Below are 25,138 nucleotides of genomic sequence, written 5' to 3' on the forward strand. Positions count from 1 at the left end.
AATATAATTTAATAATAAATAATAATAATAAAATTAAAATATAAAAGAATAAAAATAAATATTAAATTAAAATATAAAAGAATGTAATTAAACATAATTAAAATTTGATTAAAGTTAATGAATGGTCAAAAGGCATAAAATGATAAGTTGTAATCTCCCCAAATATGAGGTATAGAAGGGAGAAGATAACTCATTTGAAGGGGGGATAATTTGGGAATCAGAAGTGCAGATCTGATTTAATTAAAGTGCAGATCTGATTGTGAAAGGTTCTGACCCTTCCAAAGGGCAGCAATAATGAAGAGTTGCACTCTTTCAAAAGGTGCTAAGTGTGAAAGGGTGTGTCTTTGCCAAAGGGCATAGAATGATGAAGAAGCGTGACCTCTCCCTCACATTGAGAGATATAAAGGAAAGGAATCAAAGCCTCCAGGAAAGGGACGCGGCTAAACTGGCTCCAAAACCACATGTTAGAACTCATGTTATTGATTTTTCAAAAAAAATTGAAAAATCAAAGCCGCAGCTAATTCTGCTGATCACGATCAACGATCTGTAATTTTCGCAAAAATCAATAACACGAAGGTTACTGATCCGTACTGTGCAGTTTTGGAGCCAGTTTAGCCGCGGCCCCAGGAAAGCACCATCGATCAGGTCAGATCAGAACTGTTATTAAGTTACAAGCAGTAACATCCTCGTTCTTGGTGGTATGCATGGGGATGTGCTGAATATGTATGCTTTATATAAGAAGCCAGATAATAATCTTATGCAGAATTTAATAGTAATATTAATATAGACTGCAATATGTATGACAATCATACTTAATTTCATATATATTCATAATACATGAGAAGTTAGTTGAGTCAATTGTGGATTCAACCAAGGTACCTTTTCTTCCTTGTGGAAACATTTTGGCCTCTTTCTTATCAAACCCTTCCATTTCCATTGCACACATGGCCTTTCTTATCTAAATTGCTGAATCATGGGACTTTTTGGCCGATTCCAAGTACAAAACGTACCGGAATCGGATTATAAAACGAATATCTTGTGGGTGCCTCCGGGATTTGTGGTTTTAAATGCTGAAATGTTTCGGAAATGTTAAGTGATTCTAGTTTGATCTTTTTGATATTAAAAAACTGAATTTAAATTAATATGTTAGGTTTCAAAATTTGAAATTTGTAATGGTTTTGTTTAGCATATGTATTGGTATATGACATTCTAAACTATATATATATATATATATATATATATATAATTTTTGTATGAACATACCGAAAACATACCCAACCCCCCAGAAAAATTCTGCCTTACACGCATTTCATACCAATGTACCCATTCCCATACCCGATTCGGCAACTTAGTACAAAAATTAGTCTCCCATTAGGACCTCATGGAAAGAAGTAGGGATGTCTATCATTTTTTAGGGATGGAAGCATGTAAAATATAGGCCATTAATCAATGTGATTGTAGTGTGTGCCCTAAAGAGGCAATGTTTTAAAAAGTTATAGTTATAAGGGGTTGGCTAAGGAGGTATAATTTATTGCTAACATCCTTATATTGTGCATTGAAAAAGTGTGTCCTCTAAATGTTGTCCAAGTCATAACAAAAAACACAAAGAATTGCAAAGGAGCTGATATGTTGGCTGAGACATCGTTCTCACATATATTTTAGACATTATGTTGTCCACTTGCTCAAACTCATGCTACAAAAGTTGGGTAGAAAAATAGATTGGATCAAACAAGTCTATGGTGAGGTCAAAGAGATCCAAATGTTCATTGCAAACCACCACTTGTTGCAAGCCATTTTTGGAGAACTCTCACAATTAAACTTGATAAAAGGTAATTCAAACAATGTAATTTTTATGTTTGAATTCAGTAATTTATTTTAAAAATTTAAGTATGCATTTTTCTTTTTTCTTAATTTCTTTTCAAAATAGGTTATTAAGACCAAAGAAACGGGATTCGGACTCGGCTTGGACTCGGGACTCAGAGTCAGACTCGACTAGACTCGGCAAAGTGAAAAACTCAAGAAACTTAGAGATTTTTAAAGATTTAAAACTTGTTTCATGCACTCTCTATTAAATACACCTTAAAGACACAATAACATCATCAAACTCTTCCTTTCCAACTCTTGATGCGCCAAATCAAAGTATAATACAGCCCCAATGTGATGAATGGATGAAATCTTGAGCTTCCTCCTTGCTGGTTTTTCTCCTCCTATTTTGCCAAATGAATGAAAAGAAGTTCACTTTTAGGGGCATAGGATAATAAAACAAAAAAGAACTACTTAATAAAACTTTTTAAAATATGTTTTTTGAATGCCTTTTTTCATGCCCAGCGTCGGCCAAGTTTGCACAACGGGAATCGCGAGTTTGGGCGATTTTGCTCCAAAATCGCCGAGTTGGCGAGTTGGGCGAGTTTGACCCCTGAACTCGGCCAAGTCCGAGTCCGAGTTTGCAGAACTCATGGGGGGTGACTCGGACTCGGACTCGCCGAGTTTGGGCGATTCCAGGCGATTTTCATTTATCTGATTAAGACCATAGATGGACTACTCGCCGACTAGCAAAAAACTCCGAAGTTTTTTGGCTTGGTGAGTAAACTCGCTATTAGCTCGCTCGATTTTTTGCCAAAAACTCAGTGAGTCCATACCAAAAACTCGCCCATATAGGTGTAAAAGGGCAAAGACATCAAAAACTAAGTTTTAATTAATTTCATTTTTAGTGTTCCCCTTTGCCACTCGAAAAAAACAGCCTTCCAAGCCTCTCCAACATGATTTGCAACAATTTTAGTAGAATAGAAGCAGATTTGTAGCAGATTTGACATGGATTTCGAAGCAACATCGGACTCACAAGTAGGTTTTTTTATTTTTTCTCTATATTTAATTAAAACATTTTATTTATTTTTTGTTGCATCTAGGTTAATAGAAAATTAACAATGGCTTTTCCTAAGTACTCTAAATTGATTTAGAGTCCAATGAACAACATTTAACACCATATTTTGACAGTTTTTACTGATTTTTTCACTTTTTTTCAAGTTTCAATGATGTCTAAAATTATTTAAACTAATTTAGTTTGTTTGCTAAATTCTTTTATTAAAATATTAAATTTTTGTGTTCACTTTGTATGTGTAGGTTAACCGTTAATTTATAATGGCAAATAAAGAAGGTTCTACAATTGGTTCAACTTCAAGGTCTACCCCATCAGTAGGTACTTGTCCTAAAGGTGCTACAGACAAGGCTTGGAAGTATGCCTTTGATGGACCAAAACTTGGATCGGTAATATGCATTAAATGTGAAAACTATTTCATGGAGGCATAAACCACCTCAAATACCAACTTACCATTTCTTACTCAATCATCAATTCCTAACAACATCCTACACCTTGACAACATTAGCAATTTTGACAAGATTTTGCAACATTTGACAAGATTGACAACTTTTTGCAATATGACCTCAATCCTGACATGTACACGAGTCTGAGACTCAAAAGTTAAGTTGTTGACCTGACTTGGCCTAACGACAAGACATTGCATCCCTAAGGCATATCAAGGATTACACCTAACCCAAGACAAACCCTCTCACAAGTAAAGGTTAAATACTACGACTACTGCCAAGCTAAGACAACTAAACCAAAACACCCAAGCCGGAAAGAAAAACGTGGGGTGTCCCCATTTGCAATGGGGCATGCATGTTTGCAACATAACAGGATCCAGCATGGAAACATGCTGAAATTTTTCCCGAGTGCAAAAAAAGGAAAGACCAAATGTAAATATTGCAAAACACTTTTTAATGGAGGCATTAACAGATTGAAATACCATCTTACCCACATACGCAGCCATGATGTTGGACCATTTCACAAAGCACCTACTGAGGTTATTCCTGAGTGCCAAGTGCAACAAGAAACATTTAAAGCACAAAAGGAAATGAAGGAGAGGCAAAGGGAGGAGTTGGCGAGCATTGTTTGTGTTAAAGAGGCTTCTTCCATGCCTCCATTTTGTCTTATAGTGCTAGTGCTCCTGCCAGTGGTAGTGGGAATATTAGCACTGGTCCTAAAGTTCGTAAATCTATAATGGATTCAAATTTTGAGCCATGCAGTACTCTCGGTGCCCAACTATCACTTGAGTGCATGGGTTGGAACAAGGAGGTACATGATGCTGAACCGTGTGACAAAGCATCTGTTGAGGCTATTTGTGAGTGCCAAGTGCAACTAGAAACATTTGAAGTGCAAAAGGAAATGAAGAAGAGGCAAAGGGAGGAGTTGGCGCGCATTGGTTGTGTTGGGAAGGCTTCTTCCATACCTCCATTTTGTCCTAATACTAGTGCTTCTACCAATGGTAGTGGGAGCATTACCATTGGTCCTAGAGTTTGTAAATCTAGGATGAATTCATATTTTGCGCCACGCACTACTCCTAGTGCCCAACCGTCACTTGAAAGAATGGGTTGGAACAAGGAGGTACATGATGCAACTAGACATGTAATTGGCCAGAGTTCATAAATCTAGGATGAATTCATATTTTGCACCACGCACTACTCCTGGTGTCCAGCCGTCACTTGAAAGAATGGGTTGGAACAAGGAGTTACATGATGCAACTAGAAATGTAATTGGCCAATTTTGGTACTACTACACCATTCCATTCTTTGCAACCAGGTAATTCTTTTTTAATTGATTGTTATAAAATTTATATAGTTTGCTTTGTCTAATGAATTTTTATTTGACAAACTTATCTTATTTAATTTATGTGACAAGTCTCCTTATTGGTAGAACATGGTTGATGCCATAACTATTTGTGGGGGAGTGTTCAAAGCACCCTATGAAGCTGACTTAAGTGGCTCAATTTTGACAAAAACAGTGCCTGATGTAAAAAGCCACATTAGAGGAGCAATGTGAGATATGGAGCAAGAAGAGTTGCACCATAATGACCGATGGTTGGATCGATAGGAGAAATAGGATGCTCTTGAATTTTGTTGTTTCTTCCGCAAGTGATTGATCATTTTACTTCCCTCAATGCATTGAATAATTTGAATTTGATTTAGTTATTAATATTTTTAATTATGATTTATTGAATGATCGTTGATTTTTCTTTATTTTCAAGTGGCACCATGTTCCTTAAGTCAATCAATGCTTCTGTGCATTCCAAATATGCCACATTCCTATGTGAGGCTATTGAGGAAGTCATACTTGAGGTGGGTGAAGAGAATGTGGTTCAAGTGGTGACTGATATGGAAATTATGTTGCTATGGGTAGACTTTTGATGGAGAGGTACCCAACTATATTTTTGTCTCCATGTGTCGCCTGTTGCCTTGACCTCATATTGGACGATATTGGCAACCTTCCATGGATCAAGACGTGTAGATAAGACCAAATATATTTGCAAATTTGTGTATGATCACACATGGGTCCTTAGCCTAATGAGGCAATACATAGGGCAGAAGGAGTTGGCTCGTTTTGGAATCACTAGATTTGCCACCGATTTCATCACTTTCCAAACTTTGATTAGGTCAAAGGTAGCTTTGAGGCGTATGTTTGTTGGTGAGGAGTGGACTTCCTCATCCTATGTTATGACCACTGCAAGGATTGATGTGCCAGATTGCATTTTTTAAGAGCCAGACTTTTGGGCCCCTTGTGCAAAGATTGTGATGGTATAATTTTTATAAATTCTACATTATGTTTAAATTTTATTCATATTTTTTCTTTTATTTGCTTATTTTCATTCACATGTAAATTAATTGTTAATGTTTCACAATATTTGCAATTCATTGAGCCCTTGGTAGTTCTCCTAGGAGTTGTTGATGCAGAGAAACCCGTAATGGCATATATACATGAGGGCATGCATAGGGACGAGGAGGCCTTTAGATCTGTCTATGCAAGAGATGAGAGTAAGTAAGGTCCCATTTGAGAGATCATTGATAGAAGATGGAACCTCCAACTTCACAAGCCCCTCCATGAAACCACTTATTACCTCAATCTGGCATTCCACTTCTGCCCTAATTTAAAGGCGGATGAGGAGTTTCTTAATAGGCTCTACACAGTGATAGAGATGTTGCCTAGTGATACCAGCACCATAATCTACGAGATAAGAGCCCCTTTCTAATGCACAAGGGGAGGTTTTCTCTCATCAAATTTGCAACAGTCGAACAAAATTGCAGCCAAATAAAAATATATTTTAAGGGTATAATTTAATATTATAATTTAAAGTCTTAGAGTTGAAAACGAGACTGATTTTTTTTCTTTTTCTCATCTAAGATAGATGGCGGCAAATGTTTAGTCATAAAACACCAAATCTTCAGAGGATAGCCATTCACATTTTTAGCCAGCCATGCAATGCTTTAGGTTGTGAGTGCAATTAGAGTATGTTTGGGCACATACACTCCAAGAAGCACAATAGACTGTCAGTGGAGAGGTTGAATGATTTAGTCTTTGTTCATTACAACCTTCATCTTAGATAGAGAGAGATTTTGGAACATGACTCCACCTCGATTACTCTACAGGAGGTCGATCGAGAATCTATGTATATCACTGAGGCTACGAATCCTATCTTTAGTGATGAGGACCTTAATTGGATCAACCAGGCAAATAGAGAGTCTAAGGCTGTAGCCATGGCAAGGGAGGATAGAAGACAAGAAGACACAAGCACAGTTGATGTTGGTGAGGGTGGCATGGAATCACAGGTAGAGACTATGGTTGTTGAATCATCCAAGACCTACCTTAGATGCCTTCATAGGAGGGATGCAGGTCTCCTCAAAGTCATAGACTTGTAGGTTATTGTTTTGATATTTGTTTGGAACACTTGATTTCATAGATTGTATATTCCATGATTTTTGTAAACATTTGATGATATTTATATATCTAACCTTGTTATTTCCTTCAGCTACAATTTGTGTTTATACTTATGTGATCGATGTATACTTATGTATGTGATCAAATTAGCTTCTATTTGATGATGTTATTGTGTCTTTAAGGTTTATTTAATAAAGGGTGTATGAAACAGGTTTTAAATCCTTAAAAAATCTTTAAATTTCTTGGTTTTTTCACTCTGTCGAGTCTGTGCTAAGTGTATTCATCATCTTGAATCGAGTCACCATTGTCGAGTCCACACGGAGTCCGAGTCTCATTTGTATGATGACTATTATTCTATCTTCCTAATTGTAATAAGATTAAGCATTTGAGGTATATTGCAAGTATACTTACCTTAATATTTCCATCTATTATTTCCTTAGGCTGACCTAATTAGAATGAAGTGGTGTCCTTGCCTAACTATAAATAAAGAAGAGAAAGGCTCTCCTAGACCATAATAAGTTATATGATTGAATTCACATTTATTATATTCTATTTTTGGAGAGTCAACCCCTTGAAATGGTCTCCTATAATATTGTTTTTTGCCTTTATACCTAAGAAGCACCAATTTGGGCCAAATTTTTTGTTTTGGCAGTTATTTAGAGCCATCATGAATTTTTCCATTTTTTTTTTTGAGGTTTGAAAAATATATGCAAGTGAACTATAGTAAAATATTTAGCTTTATATTATTATTATTGAGTGAGTTATTGTGATTTTAAGCTTTTCATTCATTTACTCTACAAGCTGCAATTTTCAGAAAGTTACAAATTTGTTTACATTTTTTAAAAGGTTGTGAAAAATTAGTTAGGTTCATTTTTTTATAATTTCTAATTGGAACCAAACTACATACCATACTTTTTAAATTTAGAAGGGCAACAAATTCAGGTATAGCTCATCTTTTAAAAAAATTAAAAGATTACAATTTGAACAAGATGCTTCCCTCCCCAATCTAATCAAAATACTGGAGTTCAATAAACAAACACATCAAAAGGTATGTCATCCTTTGGATAAGAAAAATTTCCTGCAAACATCAAGTCTAATGCCAATTTTCAGTGTTCACTACCTAAAGCCAACAGAAAAATTACACTAGGAGCAAAAATTTTCAAGAAAAATTTGTTTGCCCCATTTACAACAACCTATGTTACCCCGAGTTTCTGGGATGGGGGGGCGGGGAAACGGGTTTCCGGGACGGAATTTTTTTCCCAGAGTAGGGGACGACAATGGGGACAGCTATATAAAAAATAGGGAAAATTTAAAATTTATTGGGAAATTTTAAATATTCATATAAAAACATGGATATAGCATTACAAAACCTTAACATATAATGTTTGTGTTAAATAATTTAACTTGAGAGTTTGCGTGAGAGTGGAAGTCAAACAAATAATCAAAATTCAATCATTAATTTTATGGGACAGCCAGAGTACGGGTTTCCGAAAGTTTCCGAGTTTTCGGGACAGGTCAAATTATGCCGGAAACGCGTTCCCGGGTAACATTGACAACAACTTATTGTTTGAATTAAAACAACATCAAACCAAATCAAGTGATAGAGAAGTCTTTTCAAGGTCACAAATTCAACTGCCTAAAATATAAGTATGTAAGTTCGACAGTAGAAATGGGACATATTTCAAGTTTCATAATATACAAGAGATTGAAAAGGTTGTCAAGCCTTACTGCATTTAGAATTTATACCTTATTAGTGATCTTACTAGATGATAATAGACAAGAAAAGGCAAGAGCTTAGTTGGAACGAATTTGCAGATAAATAAGCAACTCACCATGAGCAATCAAAAATGAAGAGGAGTTGATTAAAGTAAGTAACAAATAAAAACAAAAATTATACAAAATTATCTTGTTGTTTCTTGGGTGTTAATTTTGTAATAATTTCTTAGTGATTGAACCTTTGGTCAAGGTTCTTTGTACGGTGGATAGGTACAACATGTCAAAGAGTTTCTTCTATCAGGCGATGGATAAGGCCAATGAGGGCATTTTATGTTACTATGGTGGAAATAAATATAGATATGAAATCATTTGACGCATCATTTTTCACAAATGGACGAGCCAACTCCACCAACAAATACATATCTTGGCCTACTACCTAAACCCAAAGTACTAATTCTCTGACACATTTAAGGCTGATCAAGATGTCATGGCAGGAGTTATTTCATGCATTGAAAAGATGGTGCTAGATGTTGAGATAAGAGACGATGTTCTTCATGAGTTGTTGGTGAGATTTACTAAATCCAACGTACTATATCTTATCTAAGATTTTATCAATGTCAACTCTCTATGAAGATCCAATTTAGATACATAATAATTAACTTGCTATATTTCACCTATCTATTCAAGATGTACAAGGGTGTGAAGGGGTGGCTCTTTCTTCAACTCAAGCAATACAAAGAAGAAAAAAAACAATAGGGGAAAACCTAATCTTTTAATTTTTAGCTCAATACAAGTAGAAACAAGAAACTTGATTCTTATACTTTTTTACTTAACTCTTATATTTTTAAAAATGTTATTTAGTAGATTTATGATGGGAGAATTATGGGGCTAGCATACCAAATCATCAAAGGCAAGCCATTCATATTTTGTCCCAGCCTTGTAGCGCATCTACGCATTAACACATTTGGTGCCTAATTGAGAGCATTCAACGATCTTGTGTTCGTTTGGTACAACATTTGCCTTTGACCTGGAAAGTAGAGAGCATTTCACATGATTCCGTTGATTTGGATGAGATTGATCGTTATGATAAATGTATTGTCAATGGACAAAATGATGTCATCCTTAGAAATGAAGATTTTCTAGAATTAGAGGAGTAGCAAAAGCAATCAAATTGGATGCAATGCAGGAAAACGAAGTCACATTTGAAGAAAAAATCTATCAAAGTTTCGATATTGACTTACCTTCTAGTTTGAGGCTTGAAATTAAGTTCCACTAGGAGGGGAAAGAGGAATATGTAGATTGTATTTGGTTGCTTTTTTCATTTTGACATACCATCATATAAATAGTTATCAAGCTGTGATACATTTATTATTTATAATTTTGTTGTATTGCAGAGTACTGTTCAACTTTGAAACTATGAAATTTCAAATTTTGTTGTATTGCAGAGTACTGTTCAACTTTGAAACTACGAAATTTCAAATTTTGAAGTGTGAGGATCATATGACATGTATAATTTTTGAATTATGGCAATTGATAGTCAAATTAGTTTTTTATATTCCTAAATGCATTAATGCCCAATACTGAGCCCGAGTCTATATTTTGAGCTGCCAAGTCTGAATCAAAATTTTGGGCTGCTCACTCCAAGTCTTAAGACTATGGTAACAACCTGCCAATTCAATCAGAATTGCTCGATTTTAAAAGAAAAAGGAACTTTATTTTGAAACCAAAAGCAATCATCAAGAAACTAGAGAAATAGTTGCCAAACCAAGCCATTTCTAGATTCTTATTCAAGTGAAATAATATGCTAGTTGAAAATGCAACATTAAATAATCCACAGTCAATACAAAAGCATCCAAAGTTGTGAAGCATTATGGGCAACAGTTTTTGAAAGAGAATGGGCATGTTATGTCCCTAATATTCTATCTTCCTAAAGTAATAAGTTTAACCACTTGTACCATGTTTAACCTTAATATTTTCATTTATTACTTATAGTTATTTCCTTAAGTTGGCATGATTACAATTAAGATGAGTATCTCTATGTAATTATATGCCTACAAATAACGATCACAAAGGTTCTCCCAAACCATCATAAGTTGTACATTTGAATTCATATTATCATATTATAATTTTTGGAGATCACCCCTTGAAGCGATCTAATATTTTATTTTATTTTCCTTTTCTTCCCAAGAAATATCCTAAAAATCAAGTTGTACCATTATAAACAAATGTGTCTAGATACGTAAAAGACATGTTAATATGATTAAACCACTAGCTAACCACATAACTTTATAGCTATGGCTTTAAGAATGAGATTAGAGAATGCACCACTTAACATAGTAAGCCCACGACAAAAAAATATGTATTAAACTAAGGGATGCCTATGACTCTATAACTGCTTAATGAAGAAGAAGAAGAAAAGAGTTAGGACTTTTGGAATCGTAAGACTAGCACTACATAATTATTTTATGGGGGAAAACAAATGAACTCCTCTAAAAGGCAAACATGCACTTTAACCACAAGTTTGTATATTCTGGTATTAATATTTTTTATTGCACACATTCGCAAGATGCATATTTATAAAAAAATCAGCCACCAAGGTCTTATTGAATCCTGTACGATAAGACAACAGATTAACAGTGGCTTTCTAGATGATCATTTCTCATTCCTAGAAAAGTAAGGAGCATTTTAGTGCCTGAGCAGTTAACTTGAGATAAATAAGCACAAATTATCAAACAAATAAGCATTCCCACTACCCTGACTTTACATTAACATTAACCTCTATATGTGTGTGTGAACATGCGTGTGTACTTCTTGCTACATTAGCATTTCTTTTAGGTTCCACATCCTTGTTTGATCCGAATATATAACAAGGCTTAATAACTTTTGAGGACGAACATTTTTCAGTCTGATGACTAGTGAAAAAAGGACTCAAACAATGCCTGAAAAGGGGATCCATATGGAATGAATTGATTGGAGGAAAAGACAAATGGCATTAAGGGCAAAAAACTGCATCCAATATCAACCAGTGTAAAATTGTAGTAAAATTTCTTATGAGTTGTGAACTTTCTTGATGAAGAATTTACTCAAGAGTGAATGAATTGCTTGCTAACATTGAAAGAGTTGTCTAAACATATAAATACACAAATGATTAATTGTTGACAGCATGGCAGACAAGCCTGTCTTTACATACCCGTTGCCCAAAATCAATCTTCCCTATTGAATCCACAAGTCCAGCCAACCAATAGACATCTGAATAAGGATTTCCACTATTGTCATTATACTGCAAAGGAGACAAGAATATAGGAACATTTAGACAGATAATTGGATATCTTATCAAAATTTGACAACAATTTCAGTGAAAAATATTTCTTGCAAGCTCTGTTTTCTCTTACTTTACATGCATTTAGTACTCATCCAGTATTAAATAAGAAAAATATCTCACTACAGAGGATTACAGAAATGTGCTAGTATTTTATAACATTAGGAGCAAAAAGAAAAAAATTAAAATACAAAAAATTTATTAGCGATGAAAAATTAACTCAATAAACATTACTGTAAATTTGAACAAATTATGATGTCATTCATGTCAAATGAATGTCTATTACAAAGCTAAAAATATTGCACTTTTCCATTAAGCCTTAGTAACTACATTCATATAAATGACCTTACACGGTCTCAAAAAATTCAAGAAAGACACCCAGATGACATTGCATCAATATTTCCCAAAACATTATCTGCCAAATACAAAACTGTAAATAGAGAAGAATGGGGGTTCTTCCCATAGTGTGTTGATTAAGTGGTGGTGGCGGTGGTGTTGTGACCACCAAGGTTCAAACCCCCGATGGGCCATTGTGATTGCAAGCTTGTGCCTTTGCTGATCCAATGTGCTCGCAGGTTTGAACCTTAGCAATGTTATATGGGGATAAGGTCCCCCATTTGTGACCTCAACGGTTCATAGCTTTGGGTGAAAAGCGTTTCACATGGAGCCGGAGGTTGTGTTATGCCAAAAGTTTACCCCACACTTATTTTAAAAAAAACAACGAGAGAGAGAAGAATAAAATAGCTACGATCTGATGGAGTGAATAATGTTGATTCGTCTTCTCCTAAGGAACAACTATTGCTACTTATTTATGGACACACAACCTTGCCACTTTGTGCATTGTCTAATCTATATAGAGTCTTGTCAGGATTCTCATTTTTTGAATTTATTAGATATGTATTTATACACATACTAACATCATTTTTATATTTCATTCCATTCCATTGTATTCAATGTGCTTCTTTTAGTATAGAAAATCTTCTGTCTCTTGTTCTTGTGTGCCCTACTAGCTTGGAGTCGAGTCTTTGGATTCTCAACTATGTTCCATTGTTTCTTCTGCATTTATCTTAGTAATTCCTCATTGTATCAGAGCTTGAGCAACTAAGCTTTTAGTCAATCGATGAAACAAACTGCAATTCCAAGGTCTCAACACAGTTATTATATATTGAGATGATTTTGCTCTATAAGGCGCACTCAGTTCAATTGCAAAACTCTACCCACAGATCTTCAAATTCTTCAATAAATAAAAAGCAAGGACTTATTTTGTTTGACAGCAAAATTCGTCAACTAAAGCATTTTCTTTTCATCATAAATTTGATGTTCATTTTCTCTGTGGTTCTTTTTGTCTCTGTGGCCACAACTCTCACATATTTGATTGTTTGTACCTCTTTAGTTGCAACTCTGCAAGTTTTTCTAAGAACTGCATGGACGTAGCCATCATTTGTTGAGTCTGCTTCAGCAATTGTAGAGAAGATAAAATCAAAGCTTCGTCCTGGAGAAACTTCATGGATCTCACCGCCACCTCATGGAAGGTTGTGATCAAAGCATTTAATAAGAGTAAGGGATTGAGGATCTATATCAACAATAACAATCTACCCCAAAAATCTCATCAAAGTTGAAAATCAGAGGGCGACAACATGGAGAACAATCCACAGTATTCCCACTCTTGCAGTGGATCATTAGTTCAGATAAAATTGCATAAAGGAAAGTAATAGCGTTCAGCTCTGGCAACAATTAAATCACAATCTTAGAAAACAAATATTGTAACGTCCATCATGCTTAGTATGTAACCTCAATTCCAAGACTTGTTATAGAACATTGGATGTCGCGTTCTGCCAATCAAGCCCATGCACTTAGCCATTAAAGACACCTTCAAGTACCTCTTCAGAAGGATCTAGATTCAAACATCATGGCTGAAGGAAGGTGCTATTACTACAATAGAGGATATCAAGAAGAAAGATTGTTAATAGAAAATTCTAGATCTAGGGGAGCTTGCTAAGCAGATTAGTGGAGACAAATTCCTGATCAAAACTAGGACCAATTCAATGTCATGTCCGATCCCCAGATATCTTTTAAGTGGCTAACCAACTTAGGTGCAAGTTGACATATGACTCACCATAAGAGATTGCACTCCAATTACTCTCATTTTTATCAAGGTGAACACATCCCAATACAAAATAAGTCAGGACTCACCATCTACAACACCAATGAATTCTCCGTTGGCAATACAACTTTTAGTGAGGTACTTTGCAAAATAGGGGAGGGGAAATCTTTTTTGGTATAACAGAATACAGTCACATGACATGTAAGCTCTCTTTCGCATTAAAGATTCGGACATATCAATTTTTTATTTATGCAGGTCATGAGTACACATTCTTCAGGGCCTTCCCTCCATGCAACCCATGAGATGAGTGTGTCAGGGATGTATTTGGGAAAAAAACCACAACAAAGTGTTTCAAAAGAGCTACACTCACAAAGCTTATGCTCCACCCGATCTGATTCATATACCCATAGTATCAAAATCCACAAAAAATGAGATTAAATACATACGAGTATTTCTTACCGCAGTCAAAGCAAAGTCAAACTTGCCCAAACCTACAAATTACATACAATTTTTTCCATCAAAATTTTCCTTGTAGATGTCTGGTTTTACAGCTTTTATCATTGTTTTGACTTTATAGTGCACAGGGGAAAAACAAATTTTAAAAGATAAGCTCAAACAGCATAATAGAGAATCTATGATTGACAAACTAAGTCACAAGGACACCCACCTACCATTCACTTACTTTCTAGCTGCAACATCAAAAGGTAGGGGTAATTTGCTTTTTCTTAACTCTTCAAGAATCTTCAACTTCAACCCTAGTAGTAAACTTTAGCAAGGCATAAACCCTAATGCTGACCATAGGTTTAGATCTTAGCATATAAGTTGAAAAGGGTTTTCTTATTTTTGAAATAAATTGGTCTCATCTTTATGCTTTTGCAACCAGCAGCTGTTATGAAAAAACAAACAACTCTCTGCAGCAGCTGTGGGATAGATAAAGGACTTCCCAAAACCGCTGTAGGTTATTGATTGCTTCCCACAGCTGCTACAATAAGTGGTTTTGATAGCCTGCATCTGCTGCAGGTTGTTGTTATCTTCCCACAAATGCTGTAGGAAGTTGTTTTGTTGTTGTTTTCTAGATGGGTAATTGCCTTGAGGCTATTTGCGTTCTCACCTTTTCTTCTGTAAATGTAATAAGTTACTAACATTCAAAATTTGATACTTAATGGGTATTTGAGAGTGACTCGGAACATGAATCATCATTTATGTCTTATGCTTTATGTTAACTTTGTACCTCTTTCTATCTATGTTTTCCTAGGGGTATGTCTGCTGCCCTAAATGCCCGTCACCTACAGGGTACATTTTGGGGACATGGGGATGGCTAGTAAACATCCCTTCCCCATCCTCCTTTTTTGGCAAGATCAGGAAACATCCCCAGTACGGCAAATAATAAAAACGAGATGTCTAGATACCCCTACAGCTCAATCACTTTTCAGTGCATTTATTAAAAAACAGCACAATTTTGGTTTAAAAAAGGTATGGATGAACCCACCTGAACCCTCACACCCCCTTTAAACAATGTTACTGGGTACAGAATATATGGGTGTGTACCGGTTCAGTACAAGGATTATTCTGGTCCTGGTTCACAGAAGATTTAGCCATCAAAGAAGAGTAAAACTTTCATTTTCCTCATGTTTTCAATAATTTTTTCAATATTTTCCAATTTTTTTTAGTTTTGAATTTTTTCAAAAATTTTATGAATTTTGTACCATGTTAGATTGTCGAAACTCGATTTTCATCTCACAAAACCATCTTATGATGACTTGTGAAGGTGCAAGATGCCTTGAGTTCTACAGTCATCCACAGCCTATCAAGTGTATGTGTTAAAATAATATCAATATCTTCTATTTTTAGCAGTTATCTTAGTTGTCGACTTATTTAGCTTCTTAAGTTAGCTTTTTATCATTTAGCCTTTTAAGCTATATTTAGCTTTTTAAGCTTTTTAGCTTATTTGATTTCACTTTAACGACTAGTTCTATTTAAAGAACATCGTCTTGTAACCTCTATATATACTTGTGTATATCGTTCAATGTAATTATCCGATTATTGAATCATTCATTCAATTTATTTTTCATGGTATCAGAGCATGGAAATTAAAAATTTAGAAAGTTTTTGTTATTAAAATTTTTCGAGGAGTTTTTATTTAAGAGAATTTTTAAGAACTGTTTTTTTTTTTTTAAAAAAGAGCAAGTTCTTTTTCTCTTCCTGGGCGGATTTTTTTTTTGCAGGTTGAAAATTTTCCTAAGGTTTCTGCAATTTTCGACTAGAGTTTTGACCCTTCAATTCAAGTCGAAATTTTATTTTGGTTGCAGATTCTTGGTGGGTTTTCCGACACCTCAACTGGGTCGTCATCAAATTTTTCTAGGTGCATCGTTTTACATGCCTCAATTTTTGAGCCGTCAGAACTGCATTCTAATTTCAAATCCTTGATGGGTTTTTCAAGAGCTTTTCTGGGTTGGTCTCATATTTTTATGGGTGCCTCGTTTTCCATGCCTCGAATTTTATGCCAGCAAATTTGCCTTGGAATTTAAAAACAGTCTGTGATTTCTGCTAATTATGTGGACGTCGGGAATTGTTGTGTCTTCTAGGCGCCGTTTATGTTGTACATCCAACCTAGGGTTTTTGCCCGTATTTTTTCTGCGTTTCTTTTGAAAAAAATAAAATCGTCTATATATTTTTCTGGTTTTTTTTACAAAAAAAATCAGAGGTATTTTTTATGTTCTGCAAATTATTTTTTTTTTCTAATTAATTTCAGGAAAAATTTCAGGTTTTAAGTTTGCAGAAAAATTTAATTTATGGGTTTCTTCCAAACCTCGAAATTCGCACATTGGGATTCGTGTCTCGAATTCCACTCTAGGGTTTCAGATTTTTTGTGCAGCTGCTTCTATTCTGATTTTTGAATCAGATTCTTCTGTCTCTTGCTTTCACTAGGTTGACCTCGTTCAACCTCCATTTTCGTGATGGCATCTTTGACCAACATCATGTTGGAACACAGTCAAAAGTTCAACAACTACCACAACACCTGGAAACAGTGCATGTTCACGATATTTGAATATCGTTACCTTTATCAGATTGATTTAGGCCAAACCTCGTCTTACAAGTCCCAAGGTTTTCACATCTTTTTCTTGAAAAATTGTTGGTTTTCTAATATTTTCTTGAGATACCGGTTCTTGGGGAAAAAGGTTGGGTCCGGGTCCTGGTTCTTGCCCGGTCTTGGTTCTTGTCCTGTCCTGGTCCGACCCTGGTTCTCCCTGGGTTCCACCTAGGTCCTGCCCAGGTGGCCGGGTTCTCTGTGGGTCCTGCCACAGAGAACCCGGCCACCTGGGCAAGACCCGCGTGGAACCCAGGGAGAACCCAGGCGGCCCCGGGAGAACCAAGGTCCGTGGGTTCCCAAAAACAGGGCCCACGGGTCATAAAAGTCAAAAAAAAAACTATGTATCATTTAGCTGTTATCATTTATGTATCATTGTATTGGAAAGTTACATTGTATGTTTCATATTTGTATGTTTGAATATATATAATTTTGATGTTTGAACATATATATAATATATATATATATATATATATATATATATATATATATATCAAACATATAATTTTGATGTTTGAACATATATATAATATATGACATGATATATATCAAACATATAATTTTGATGTTTGAACATATATATAATATATGACATGTGTATATATATATATATACACACACATGTCATATATTATATATATGTTCAAACATCAAAATTATATATATTCAAACATACAAATATGAAACATACAATGTAACTTTCCATTGTATATATATATATATGTGTGTGTATGGATGTAACCGTACCCAAGAAGAAGAAAAAATTGCCGAATCCGCGAAACCGTATCTGCATCCATACCCAAATCGGTAACTTAGATCATGGGAGGGTTTTCACAATTTTTTCCTCAAAAATTGTTCGCAGGGTTTATAATTTTCCCTTAAAAATTATCTCATCTGTAATCCACAATATTCACGTAAGATTTTAATTATCTGGGTTTTACCGTTTTTTTCCACAAAAACGATGATTTGTAACCTCAAATTTCTTGGTTTTTCAATTTTCTCCTCAAAATCGTAAATTCTCTTTTCGAGGGTTCCTATTTTAGGGTTTGCCGGTTTTTTCCTCAAAAATCGTGCTTTGTTGCAATCAGTTTGGGTCGCACCTGTCAAGGCGAACATCTGCAACCATGGTATCTTGCAATTTATTTAGGAGTTGCTGGTGCAAACAGTGCTCGGTACTCTTCTGCAAAAGGGTTTGCTGATTTTTTCCTCAAAATCATGCTTTCAAGCATCAGTAATTCATGTGTGCCACATCTCTAATTCGCGTGTGAAGGCTACATTAGATGGCTTTTGGTACTCTTGGTCAATTACATTCTGCAGATCCTGCAAGGGTCTCCGTAGCAACAGATGGTCTTTGCATTTGTGATCATAACACCTGCAATGTCTTTTGTAGGGTATTGAGTACGATGACCATTAGGCAGGGTGTTAAAATAATATGAATATCTTCTATAATGGTCATCTTCTATTTTAAGCAGTCATCTTAGTTGTCGACTTATTTAGCTATTTAGCTTGTTAGTCGACTTATTTAGCTTGTTAAGTTACCTTTTTATTATTTAGCCTTTTAAGCTATATTTAGTTTTTTAAGCTTTTTAGCTTATTTGATTTCACTTTAACGACTAGTTCTATTTATAGAACATCGTCTTGTAACCTCTATATATACGTGTGTATATCGTTCAATGTAATTATCCGATTATTGAATCATTCATTCAATTTATTTTTCAGCATGGAGAAAACCAAGCACAAAAAGAGCCCAAAAATAAAAGCATTGATCCGAGATGATGAGTGGTGGGATCGTGTGCAATATGTTTTGAATTTCACTAAGCCAATCATGAGCATGATTAGATTAGGTACACTGATATTGATTGCCTATTAGGTATACTCAAGCTTATTAAATTAATAAAGTGATTTTCTGAAAGGTTTTTGAAAAAGCTTATGAATAGGGAGTTGAGAATTCATTTGTGATTATGCCATTAATTCTATTTCTCTAATGGAAATCCTTGCAGTTCTGGAGATCAAACTTGCTTCATCTCCGCATTTGGAGAATGAAAACCATCTTGGGAAGGCGGTGAAAGATTCCTCCCTAGATGGTGTTTCGGAGAGTCACTCAAATTTTGCAGCTGGAGTCAATGATTGAAGGTTTTGGGCAATTTATGAAGTCCTTATGCAAAGACAAATTATTTCCCTCTCTTTTCCTATGCTATTTATTCCCTTGGCTGGGTGTGGACTCCTTATTGAGCTGCGTTAATACATTATGGGACGAATGAATTGACATTTGTTGGGCGTGGGAGATCGTGTTCACTTTTAGACGTATAGATTCTATTTATGCTACGTCATCCATTTCTGGGCAGTTGTGATGAGGAGATATTGCCTCTAGCATGGGTTTCCTTGCCATTGTAATATAGCCCCTCCGAATTCTCACAGCTCAGATTTATATATGAAATCATTGATTTCCATTTCAGTCCTCAACAGTTGATGCATGAAATTATTTGTCACACGAGCTGGACAAATATTTGTGTACTCAAACTGCTGATATTACTCAATGCTTAATGAAGGTCAGAATTCTCCGTGTTGTGGTTTATTTTCAATCAGCAATATGATACATTTAATGTCATGTGTTTGAATGCTATTATCTGCTGTATCCTGATGTTGCAATATAAATGAATGATAATCCTCAAATCTGAAACATACATATTACAAACCAAATCTCATTATACACAGCAGTGTACAAACTGTTTAACAAAGTAACTCAGGGAAAAAAGTGCAAAAATTGGGTTAAAATTCATAGGGTATCTTACAAGTGCTTTATAGTTTGGGGTCATCTTCCCCTTAGCGCGAAGATGGGAATTCAGTCTCAAAATTATAGGAAATCCTCCAAATTATAGAAACATTCATGTTTTTTGAAAACTTGGAATTTAATATGAGGAAATTTGTCTACGTTCCCATCCCAAACACCTAAAATCACCCTACTCTTATGAATAAATCTATTATTCAAAAGGTCAAATACATTTGCTTACTAATTAACCTTTTTAAAAATACAAATAGGACCAAATAAATTTTAAAGCTAATTTAAAGCTCAATTGTTTCACGCTTTCACAATGCCTCCTTGCAATCTCATAGGCACACACAAATCCCATTGCCTTCTCCAACTTCTCTCTCAAAAACAATTTTGATCCACTTGTTAGTTTCCTCTACTTTATACACAATCCATGAAGGCAGATCTAGTTACGCCGGGTTGAAGGGAAAATTCTTCAATTCAAGTTTTCCCTAAATGCATGCTCTAGGGGGACTTATCCTTGAGCAAGTACAAACTCCTTGTGTTTCAATAAATTTCAACCACAAAGCACGAAGAAGGGCATCATTTTGGCATGTGTGATATGTAACTATTTAAGATACCCCAATTCTGTAAGAGGTAAAAACTGACCACTATTTTTATTTATTTTATCAAAAGCAAAAATTGAAAATACCCCTCTCAACATTGTTAACAACTTAGATTTGTCCATTGATCTCAGGTTTCTATGCAATTGTCCCATAAGGCCTTCTTCATGGATTAAAAATGTTTATACTTTTATCCCACAAAGGCCTTTGTGAATTAAGAATGTTATCCTTAAAACATCATCTGCTCATATCATGCTTTGGTTGTTTTTGTTTACAGTTTGTGTTTCAAATTTAAAAATTTCCTTATTGCCTCAATAGTTCACTGTCTTTTAGTTGCCCAAAATAATTCAGCTGTGTTGGTTAATGTGTAATTCACGATTAAGTTTAACTGCTTTCAAATAAGCTTAAAAAGATAGATAGAGAGTGCCAGTCTAACCATTATAATTAAGTAGATGGACATCTTATCTAAGGTCGCGCTTAAGTAAGCACTCAACTGAGTTGATAATGATAATGAAATTGATTGTTTTAACCAGAGCAGATGCAAATTAGATAATAATTGCAAGATTCGCACACCCCATTTGGTTGCAAGGCAGTCGAAAAATACTAGGACCATTCTATGTCTATCAATAATTTTATTGATTTCTTCAAATATCAACATCCTATCATTTTTGTGTTAATTTTCACCCAGCTCTAGATCATTATTTTCAGTGCTACTTCATATATCAGCTATCTTCTCAAGTTTATACTTTGAAGGTGGAGGACAAAGACCCTTTGCAACCATAACATCAAACTTCATAGTTGGCTAAAATGACAAGTGTAATTGCCTGGCCATAGCTATATATCTACAAAGTTGTGTATGCTTCTAAGTTGATACGGATAAAAATGACTTTTGGTTCTTAATCTATCCAAGAATTTTCATTATCAATACTATTGACATCCAAGATACTAGCTTTAATATTTGCACCATGGCATGTATTTAATTTCATTAAGCTTGTGGCCTTTAAAAGACGTCTTTCTTAGTTACCTTTTCTCTTTCTTCAAAACTCTCACTAGCATGATCACCCATATACACCTACACAAATACATGTACACACACATACATTACAGACACGCACACTGTAATGTCCCCATTTGGGATTTGCCTTAATTTAGCCCTGAGACACCATTTTTTATAAAATAAAGTGAGAATTGTAATTAATAAACATTATTTTATCAGAACTGAATACATTTCATTATAATATTTAATTTAAAATTTTGAGAATAGTTTAGAGGATATCACTTATCTCGATAATTTTCACTGATTTGTATATTTCAGATATATGTCTTAATGTTATAAATCATTACTGCATTACTGCTAAGCAGAGCCAACAGATTATAATAATAGATTCTTCACGATGATAGTTCTCACTCTCTACTTAATCTTCAATGGCTATAAATGACAGAATTGCCCCAGTATACTCCTTCATCCTTAAAGTGTCCGTGAAATAACATTGGAGACGATGTATAGAATCAGCCACTGCATATGCAGCCATGTCCCTTCTGTGTTGGCAGCTCAATTTTGTATTACCTTCCACATACTTAGCAAGTCACCCAATATGATATGCTATGGACTAAGTTACCAATTCAGGTACGGATACGGATACAGATTCGCGGATTCGGCAAAAAAAAAAAAACCTTGGGTACGGGTACGGGTACGAGTACAGGTACGTCCATACGTATATATACATGTCATATATTATATATATGTTCAAACATCAAAATTATATATGTTCGAACATACAATGTAACTTTCCCATACAATGATAACAAATAAATGATACATAGTTGTTTTTTAATTGTATTTTTGACTTCTATGACCCGTGGGCCCTGTTTTTGGGAACCCATGGACCTTGGTTCTCCCAGGTCCGCCTGGGTTCCACCTGGGTCCTGCCCAAGTGGTCAGGTTCTCTGTGGGTCCTGCCACCCGGGCAGGACCCGGGTGGAACCCAAGGAGAACCAGGCTCAGACCAGGACCGCGCAAGAACCAGGACCCGGACCTAGCCTTTTTCCCCAAGAGCCAGTATCTCAGAGTATTGCATTGAAATTCTTCTTCTTATAAGATGTCTTTGGAAAGATAACTCCCCTGGTAAGAGACACATCCCATGTCCTTAATACTTTTCTTTCTTTATACAATTATTAATTGCACCTCTTTGTAATCTCCCCTACATATTGTAGTGTATATTGATATTACTGCTAAATTCTGCATAGCAACATTATCAGGCTTCATATATTAAGCATACATATTCAGCACATCCCCATGCATACCAGCAAGAGCAAGGATGCTACTGTCTGTAACTTAATAACAGTTCTGATCTGATCTATGGTGATGTCACTAGATCCTTTTGATTCCTTCCCTTTATATCTCTCAATATGAGGAGGTCACACCTCTTCATCATGTATGCCCTTTGGCAAGAGACACACCCTTTCACCATTTGCACCCTTTGAAAGAGTGCAACTCTTCATTATTTCTGCCCTTTGAAAGGGACACAACCTTCCAAAATCAGATCTGCACTTTTATTTAAATCAAATCTGCACTTCTCATTTCCAAACTCCTCCCCTTCTCAAATGAGGTTCTCTTCTCCCTTTTATAAATTATGTTTGAGGGAGTCAACTTTTCCTTCCATGTCTTTTGACCATTCATTAACTTAATTAAATTTTAATTATATTTAACTATATAATTTTATATTTTCATTTAAATTTTATTTTTATTCTTTTGTAGTTTAATATTATTATCATTATTTATTTTTAAATTATATTTCAAAGTGGGGCCATTACACACACACACCTTTACTCATGCACCCAAACCTCACACAAGCGCATGCCACAAGCTCGTACATGCATAGCTATCCATGTACATATACATATGTACATATTGACACAAGGATATCAGAAATCTGTTTGGATTTGTTTGAGATTTGTACACTAACCCTACCACTCTAAATTTTTCATAGGTATTTTCCTATACAATAGTTTGAATCTATGTATGCAACAAATTTGATGAAATTCATTCTGAAGTATAATTTGGTGCATCCATGTCTCCATAGCATTAAGTTGTTCTCAAAGGAAGCAGCCGGGGAAATATTGGAAGGAAGATCAAACCATACCTCCACTAAAACATAAAAAGAACATAGAAAATACTTTACTAATTACTTAATGAACACCTATGAAATAAAGAAAATGACAACTCACACACAAAAAAATATAGTAACAAGTAGAGAATTCAAAAACACAAACTTGCTGTGGCTTAGGCCTTAGACATCTACCTTCAACAACTGCAGAATAAAATCAACAGCTTCTGGTGGGCTTTTACCATCACAGCCCCTGACCATAGCAATTGCAATTGGAATGGCCTGCATTAGACAACAGACAGCAGCACACAAAATAATTACAAAACACAAATCAAACAAATACCATATCGACAAGCAACTCAGTTGCTTTGTTTAAAACCATGTATTACAAGGAAAATCACAAAATCACAAATTTATCTCCCTAATATGACACAAATCATTTGAAATGCACAAATATTTAGATTAGCTAAAAAAGTTGAATTTCCAATGGTATACCGTACCATATAAGACCCCTTAAGCTGTAATAAGCACCAAGGGTGTTTTGACTTAATCTAGTCTAAATATGCAGATATACACAGGAAGTCAAGGGAAAATATGGGGAATCTCTTCCTACCATTTAATTGCTTTCATCATCAGTGTCACACTCTCTAACTATCTATCTTTCAATTCTACATGCACATATAATATGTGGAATGAATCACTATTAAGGTGTATTAATAACGACTCCAAGAAACTGATCTAATGTCATTTTTAAAATATTGAAAAATGTGAAGAAATGGACTAGTAAAAACAAAAAAGTAAATGAAAGATTTTTGTAAATGTAATTTAGATCTTTTTGATAGAACATTAATTTCATCATCAAAAACAATATTTCTATATAACAACAGGACATCAGATAACATAAATAAGAACTCCCAAATCATAAGACAGATATTGTTGACAAATATTTATGTCATTTTTCATCAAAATCAGAAAAACCAAAATCCCAATTTGAGACTCTATAATGCTCTTTCAACGATCAAAGTGAAATTGTGAACCTCATTAAAGTATCCATTTAAGAAAACCAAAAGATGAAAAGAAATGGAAAAGTTTATCTAGACTTAAATCGGAAGGTCATATCTATAAGTGAATATGATTACAACCCTGTCTACAATTCTATTATTGAAATCACTTATTAACGTATATTATAAATTGAATGTATACTATAAATAATGTGTATAGTTTGTTTTTCTCTGCTGAGAAGCTTATCAAACAAATGAATGTCTAGCATGGTTCACAATTGCAAAAATCAATGCTCCTCCCACTTAATTTGATTACTAGTTGGTCAACAGATATTACTAGTTGATAATCGATATTTTAGCTGCTATATGAATACCTAACTGAAGTCTATTTACAACCAGATATAGGTTTGAGCAAGATTCATTGAACTATTTGCAGAATCCATTGCTCTGTTTCAAAAATCTAATGTTATTCTTCCTTTGACAATTCATTTCCCTTGAAAATCTCTTCTATTAGAGATAAATCACCTTTTCACCATCTATTTTTTTGGCAAACAATCTCAATCCAGCTATCTCTGCAAATCAGGGCTCAAATACAAATACAGATCATCCTCCCACTTGATTTGATTATTTGTGATCAACAAGAACATATTGCTTGTTATTAGTTG

At 34.8% G+C, this 25,138-nt stretch overlaps 1 protein-coding gene across 4 annotated transcripts in view; it reads right to left on the minus strand.

Moving 5' to 3' along the window:
- The window catches only part of LOC131079641 (transcription initiation factor TFIID subunit 2), a 139,473-nt gene that overhangs the window by 7,346 nt on the left and 106,989 nt on the right, over window positions 1–25,138 (minus strand). For 3 of the 4 annotated variants that reach the window (XM_058017645.2, XM_058017646.2, XM_058017648.2), the window contains 2 exons: window positions 23,668–23,754; window positions 11,673–11,762 (listed from right to left, as the gene is read on the minus strand). In XM_058017645.2, coding sequence (XP_057873628.2) covers window positions 11,673–11,762; window positions 23,668–23,754 — 177 coding nt within the window. The remainder of the gene's footprint in view (window positions 1–11,672; window positions 11,763–23,667; window positions 23,755–25,138) is intronic. The other variant, XM_058017647.2, reaches the window with a different exon arrangement.

The sequence above is a fragment of the Cryptomeria japonica genome, chromosome 10 (assembly GCF_030272615.1).
Source record: "Cryptomeria japonica chromosome 10, Sugi_1.0, whole genome shotgun sequence".
NCBI lineage: Eukaryota > Viridiplantae > Streptophyta > Pinopsida > Cupressales > Cupressaceae > Cryptomeria > Cryptomeria japonica.